Source organism: Dipodomys ordii, unplaced genomic scaffold (genome assembly GCF_000151885.1).
Source record: "Dipodomys ordii isolate 6190 unplaced genomic scaffold, Dord_2.0 Scaffold69, whole genome shotgun sequence".
NCBI classification, from domain to species: domain Eukaryota; kingdom Metazoa; phylum Chordata; class Mammalia; order Rodentia; family Heteromyidae; genus Dipodomys; species Dipodomys ordii.
The window spans coordinates 2,502,078-2,509,188 of record NW_012267285.1 but is presented as its reverse complement, the minus strand read 5'-3'; the positions used below and the strand labels follow the sequence as shown (position 1 = coordinate 2,509,188).

The window sequence follows — 7,111 nt, the reverse complement described above, 5'->3', positions numbered from 1 at the left end:
TGGATGGATGGATGGATGATGGATGGATGGGTGGGTGGGTGGATGGGTGGGTGGGTGGATGCATGGATGATGGATGGATGCATGGATGGTGGATGGATGATGGGTGGATGGATGGGTGGATGCACGGATGGATACATGCATGGATGGATGGATGCATGCATGCATGGATGGGTGGATGGATGGATGGGTGGATGGATGGGTGGGTGGGTAGATGGGTGGGTGGATGGATAATGGGTGGATGGATGGGTGGAGGGATGTGTGGATGCATGGATGGTAGATGGTGGATGGACGGAAGAATGCATGCATGCATGGATGGATGAAAGTATAGAGAAATGATGAACAACTTGCTCTCCTCAGGAAGAGCAAAACAATGGGTAAGTCTGCTGTATCCTCTTGAACCACCCCCACGCTGTGTGTGCACGGGTGTGCCCAGACACACATGGGGCTGGGGGGGTGTGGGGGAGGGCTCCTCCGTGCTGCACAGAGCCCAGAACCCAGAGCCCATGGCCCGTGCTGTACTTGGCAGGTCCCGGGCTGGCCTTCATCGCCTTCCCCAAGGCCGTGACCATGATGCCGCTGTCACAGCTCTGGTCCTGCCTTTTCTTCCTCATGCTCATATTTCTCGGGCTGGACAGCCAGGTACACCCTGCTCTGCCCTGCCCACCCTGCCCTGCTCTGCCCTGCCCACCCTGCCCACCCTGCCCGGCCCAGCCCGGCCCAGCCTGCCCTGGGACCTTCTTCCAGCTCCTACTCTTCCTCACCCTGCCTCGAAGCCTTCCGCTGCCCAGGGCTGTTATTTGGGGTTCCCACTGATGTCCCCCCACTCTTCTCCCGGCCACTCGGCTCTGGAGGCCTGGCTTCAGCCCCACAGCCTTGTGGACAGAACCTTCTTCCCCTCCCTGTCCCCCCCCACTCCCAAGCCCCCGCGGCAGGGCAGGCCATGTGGGGGGCGCCCGCACAGCCCCTCACCGCCCCCCCCCCACAGTTCGTGTGCATGGAGTGTCTGGTGACCGCCTTCCTGGACATGTTCCCCGGGCAGCTGCGCAGGCGCGGCCGCCGTGAGCTCCTTATCCTGGCCATCGCCGTCCTGTGCTACCTGGTTGGGCTCCTGCTGGTCACCGAGGTGAGGGGGCCCCCGGGGAGGAGAGCCCGCCGGGGAGATGGCCCCTGCGTCCTGTCCCTGTCCCCTGTGTCCCTCTGCCCGTCTCAGGCCGAGGGTCCACCTGGTAACCAAAGGCAGGTGGTGGCCATTAGCGGCTCCCCTTTTCCCAGCCAGCCGACCCAGGAGGAGGAAGAGGAAAGGGATCCCCCCACCCCAGCCCTGACCACCCTCCGCCTCCACAGGGCGGCATGTACATCTTCCAGCTGTTTGACTATTACGCGTGCAGCGGCATCTGCCTGCTCTTCCTCTCTGTGTTTGAAGTGATCTGTATTGGCTGGGTGTACGGTGAGTCCCTCCACCCCCCTTCCGCCCCGGGAGGCAGCAGCAGGGGAGGGAGAGCTGGGAAGGGGCAGAGACAGCCAGGGGCTTCCTGAGAGTGGGAAGCCCGGCGTCTCTCATTCGGATGGCGAGAGTCCGGTTCCCGGCAAGGCCCGAGGAAGCTGCTGAGCCCCCAACCCCGGCTGGAGCCCCCTCCCACACACAGGCCCTCAGCCCCCCACCCCCACATTCCCTCCTTCCCCTTGCAGTGGCTGGCTCAGTGCCTGGGCGTTGCTTGAATACTTGTACAAGCAGGACCCTCACGCCCGCGTTTGCCAAGCTGCCTTTCCCACCTGTGTGCCCGCCCGTGGCGCCCGCCAACCCCAGCTGAGCTACTCGGGAAGGCTGAGGACCCCCGGCCCCAGCCGGCCCCACACTCCGCTTAAGTCTCCCGCAAAAGGCTGGAGATGGAGCTGTGGCTCAGGTGGTAGAGCGCTTGAGGGCCTGAGCTGAGGGACAGGCCCCGAGTTCAAGCCCCAGGGCCGGCGCAGAGTGGCCTTTCCCACGGCAGCTGCCGGTGCTTGTGGGGGGACAGGCACGGGGGGGAGGGGCACCCCGCCTTGTGGTGGTGGCCCTGCCCTCCCCCCAGCTCTGCAGCTCCCAGGGGGCCACCATTGCAGGGAGGGGCTGGGAGGAGCCCAGGGGCCCGGGGGACACCCCCTCCTTCTGCTCCTCACCCTCGCCTTGCCTGGGCAGGGGCCGACCGTTTCTATGACAACATGGAGGACATGATCGGCTACCGGCCGTGGCCCCTGGTGAAGATCTCCTGGCTCTTCCTGACACCGGGACTCTGCCTGGTTCGTGTCTGCCTGCCCGCCTGCCTGCCCTTCCTCCACGCCCTGTGAGACCCTCCCCCCTCCCGATGCCCTTCCTCCCGTTCCTGCTCCATGCCTTCCTGTCAGCCTCGCCCTGCCATTTTCTTCCAGGAGCTCCACCACCCTTTGCACCTCTGCCTGCTCCATCCATGGGGGGGGGGGGGTTTCCTGGCCCTGGAGGCCTCCGGGCTTCCGCTGGGGTCTGACCTGCCCGGGCTGTGGGAGCAGCTGGAGGGCCTCCCTCATGGCCTGCTCCTCCCTGCTTCTCTCCGCGCAGGCCATCTTCCTCTTCTCCCTGAGCAAGTTCACGCCTCTGACCTACAACAAGGTGTACGTGTACCCACCCTGGGGCTACGCCATCGGCTGGCTGCTGGCCCTCTCCTCCATGGCTTGCGTTCCTCTCTGCGCCGTCATCAACCTGCTACGGGCCCGGGGCTCCTTCACCGAGGTAAGCAGCAAGCTGGGTGCTGTGGCTCAAGCCTGTCATCCTAGCTACACACGCACGCACGCACCTGAAGATGCGGGGGACAGGGAGGTTGCAGTTCAAGGCCAACCTGGGCTTAAGAAGTTACCGAGACTCCATCCCAACCACTGACCGGGAGCAGTGGCGTATACCTGTCATTCCAGCTACCAGAGAAGTCCAGGGGTAGGGCACAGTGTCGTATCCCTGTCACCCCCAGCACCCCAGGGAAGGACAGGCTGGCTGGGATATAAAGTGAGACCCTACCTTGAAAATAATTAACAAGTGCCAGGCAGGCACTGGTGGCTCACGCCTGTCATCCCAGTGACTCAGGAGGCTGAGATCTGAGGATCATGGTTCAAAGCCAGCCTGGGCAGAACAGTCCCTGACACTCACATCTCCAATGAACCACGAGAAAACCGGAAGTGGTGCTATGGCTCAAAGTGGTAGAGCGCCAGCCTTAAAACAAAACAGCTCAGGGACAGCGCCAGGCCCTGAGTTCAAGACCCACAAGGGGTGGGGGGAGTAGTTGGCATAGGGCCCAGCTGCTCAGGTGTCAGTGGGGACGGGCTGCCCCGTCTGTCCTGCCCTGCCCCCCCCAACACACCGGCCACACGCGCTGCCACCAGCTCTGCCCCAAAAAGGTGGGCGTGGCTCCGGCCATCACCTCTGTCCACATTCCACCTGGCGAGAGGGAGCAGCCAGCGGTAGCGGTAATGCCGCGCGGTCCTGTGGTGACAAGGATGGCCGTGACAGCGTGGTGGCCCCGGCCCATGCCCTGGGACGAGAAAGCGGAGCTGGCTGGCCTCTCGCAGCCCGGGTCCGAGCTGAGCTGAGCACACCTGCTTTCCTCTCCGCAGCGCCTCCGGCAGCTAGTCACGCCCGACCCCAGCCTGCCCCAGCCCCGGCCGCGCCCCAGCACAGAGGGGGGCCTGGCCCAGGAGGGCAGGCCCCCCACCGCCAAGGAGGGCCTTGTGGCTCAGAAGGAGACGCACTTGTAGCAGGCGGCTCTGGACCAGGCCCCCTGGGAGACAGCGTCTGCTGAGACCTGGGGGTGGCGGGGTGGGGGGCACCGTGGGCACCCCGCTGGGCTCTGGCTGAGCCCAGACCCCGCCCAGGCTCGCTGACCTCGCCCTCAGCTGTGTTCCTGTAGTTTTTATTATTATTATTATTAGCATACATCCGTTATGCGGGGGAGGGGGGTGCCATGGCGATCATGTGTGCACTGTACTCCAACCCCCTCCCCCTCCCTACCGTCCCCCCAACCCCCTCCGGAAACAGTTTCAACAGCCTCGACTGTTCCCGGCTTCATCCAGGAAAACCTTCAAGGCACCCCCTGTCAGCCTCCCTGGCGCCCAGCCGCCCGGCACAGCCTGTACCCCTCCACCCCGGCCCCCCAGCCCATCCACTCAGCGTATTCCAAAACTACACACCCTACCCTGCCCCTTCCCCTCCAAAACTACACACCCTCCCCTGCCCCTTCCCCTCCAAAACTACGCACCCTCCCCTGCCCCTGCTCCAAAGCTACACACCCTCCCCTGCCCTTCCCCCCCAAAACTATGCACCCTCGCCTGCCCTTCCCCCCAAAACTACGCACCCTCGCCTGCCCTTCCCCTTCTCAGTACTCCTTCTGTCAGAATGGCATACCTTGTCTTTCTAAATACATAATTCTATGTACAGAAATACATGTGTGTGTGGGTGCATGTGCGTGTGTGTGCGTGTGTGTGTGTGTGTGTGTGTGTGCGCGCGCCTGTTCGTGAGTGGAAAAAATACAATAGGTTTATGAGCTCATCTCAGTCTGGCGTCCTCCACTTTACATTCCTTTTCCTGCCGGTGACGCGACTTCATTTTCCTTTTCATGGCAGTGTACCATTCCATTCTACATACACAAACACACACACACACACACACACACACACACACTGTCTCCAGCATTTGTTGTTAAAATTGCGATCGTAGTGTGGTTTTGATGTGTGTTTCTTTTCTGGTTACCGTTGAGGAATGTTTCTTCCTGTATCTATTAGCTACATGTGTGTGTGGTGTGTGTGTTTTATGCTCATCCTGGGCCTTGAACTCAGGGCCTGAGCACTGTCGTCCCTGAGCACTCTTTCGTGCTCAAGGCTAATGCTCTACCATGTAAGCCACAGCGCCACTTCTGACTTTTTCTGAGTGGTTGATTGGAGATAAGAGTCTCACTGACTTTTCTGCCCAGGCTGGCTTCAAACTGGGATCCTCAGATCTCAGCCTCCTGCGTAGGATTACAGGCGTGAGCCACCGGTGCCTGGCTTCCTTTTCTACTTTATAGAAGAGTTTGTGCAACTATTGGTGTTGTTTGAAGTAGAGCTTAACTGTGAATCCATCTGGTCTTCCTTGAAAGACTATTACTGCTTCAGTCTCCTTGCTTATTATACTTCTATTTAAGTGATTTATAGCCTCTTGGTTAACTTGTATCTAAAAATGTATCCATTTCGCATCCTGCCTCCATTTTTGTTTTAAGTGTAGGTTTTCAAAGCATTCTCTCATGAGTCTTCGGATTTCTTTGATATCTGTGGTTACATTTCCTTTTTTACTTCTAATTTTGATTTGAATCTCTTCCCTCCTCCTTTTAGTCAAGTTAGAGATGGGTTTGTCAATCTTGTTTATTTATTGCAAAGAGCCAACTTTTTATTTTACTGATTCTTCATATAGGAGGGGTTTTCTTTGGTCCCAGTTTTATTAATTTCTTCCCTAATCTTTATTATTTCTTTATTATCTCTACTAATTTTGGACTTGGTTTGTTCCTGTGTTTCTAGAAGTTCAAATTGCATCATAAGGCGATTTATTAGAGGGCTTTTTAGCTTCCTGTTTTCTTTTTCATGGCTATAAATTTTCCTCTCAGCCCTGCCTTTGCTCTGTCCCAAAGGTTCTGGTAAGATGTGTTTTCATTTTCCTTAGTTTCCAGGAACATTTCTGTTTCTCCTGTGACCTGCATGCCATTCAGCAGTCTGTGTGTGTGAGTATTTTCTCTACTACGCTCTGCTGTCGGGTTCCGGTTTAATTCCATTGCGGCCTGACAGAACACACGGAGCTATTTCGAGTGTCTCTTGCTTGCTCAGACTTCCTTTATGTGCTGAAATGTGGCACTGTGGAGAAAGTTCCAGGACTGTGGAGCAGAAGGTGTCGGGCATTGTGCACTGTGTGTGGGCCCCACAGTGCTGTGGTGTTACTTAACGCTGAGGTTCTTTGTTGGGGAAGGGGAGCAGAAGGCAGCCATCTCTGCACGGTCCCGGGGTCCTCTGGCCTTGGGAATGGGGGGCCCCTGACCCTGCCTTCTCCTCAGGGTCACCATCAAGAAGCTGGCCAGGCGCCAGGCGCCGGTGGCTCTCGCCTGTCATCCCAGCTACTCAGGAGATCTGAGGATCGTGGTTTGAAGCCAGCCAGGGCAGGAAAGTCCACGAGACTCTGATCTCCAAGGAACACAGAAAAAGCCTCACGTGGTGCTGTGTCTCAAGTGGTAGAGTACTATAGCATTGGGCAAAAGGATTTCAGGGACAGCTCCCTGGCCCCAGGACTGGCAGAAAGAAAGAAAAGAAAGAGAGAAAAAAGAATCTGGCCAAGACGGATGCAGCTACATCCTGAATCTTTTCTCCAATCTCCCACAACCCCCCAGGGCAGCTGTGGGAGACCTAACGGCTCTGGCGAATCCAAGACCCCACTCCCGCCCTCAGGCCTGGCCAGTTTGAGCCTTTGGGTCTGCCATGCAGGGGGAGGGGCTGGGGGAGGGCGGAGGGGGGAGGGAGGGATGGCAGGGGGTGGCTGTCAGGAGACTGCATTCAGCTATGGCATTCTCTTCTGCGTTGTGTTTTGCCGGTTGTCCCTGAGCTCCTTCATGCAGGGCCAGGCCGGGTCTCTTGGAGCCACAGCGCTCCACTTGTGGATTTCTGGTGGATCCTTGGGAGATCCCAGCCTCGGGAGCAGCCCAGATGGCAGGCGCGAGCCACCATGCCCAGCCGTTTTGTTGGTTGGTTGTGGTTTAAATCAAGAATAACATTTCCATTTGGGGTATGGCTCTGTACAGCACTCAGTGCCAGGCCCCGAGTTCAAACCTCAGTACCTCCAAATAATGAAGGGATGGATGAATGAGTAAGGAATTCCAGAATTCTCTTTCTTGCTCTCTTTCCTGAAAGAGCCGTGTGCTCCTTGACTGTAACAGAATGCTCTCTGCTGGGGTTGCAGGGGTGTGCCCAGCTCTCTGCTGGGGTTGCAGGGGTGTGCCCAGCTCTCTGCTGGGGTTGCAGGGGTGTGCCCACACCCAGCTGGGGTTGCAGGGGTGTGCCCAGCTCTCTGCTGGGGTTGCAGGGGTGTGCCCACGCCCAG

At 58.4% G+C, this 7,111-nt stretch overlaps 2 protein-coding genes across 2 annotated transcripts in view; one reads left to right on the top strand and one right to left on the bottom strand.

The window, feature by feature from the left end:
- The window catches only part of Slc6a12 (solute carrier family 6 (neurotransmitter transporter), member 12), a 16,390-nt gene extending 12,525 nt beyond the window's left edge, over positions 1–3,865 (top strand). The window contains 6 exon segments of the mRNA XM_013023659.1: positions 527–639; positions 986–1,123; positions 1,345–1,447; positions 2,177–2,277; positions 2,573–2,743; positions 3,616–3,865. Coding sequence (XP_012879113.1) covers positions 527–639; positions 986–1,123; positions 1,345–1,447; positions 2,177–2,277; positions 2,573–2,743; positions 3,616–3,756 — 767 coding nt within the window. The 3' untranslated portion in view covers positions 3,757–3,865.
- Positions 3,866–5,957: 2,092 nt separating this feature from the next.
- Positions 5,958–7,111, bottom strand: part of Iqsec3 (IQ motif and Sec7 domain 3) — a 32,360-nt gene continuing 31,206 nt past the window's right edge. The window contains exon 16 of the mRNA XM_013023613.1: positions 5,958–6,090. Within this exon, the coding sequence (XP_012879067.1) occupies positions 5,958–6,090 (133 nt within the window). The remainder of the gene's footprint in view (positions 6,091–7,111) is intronic.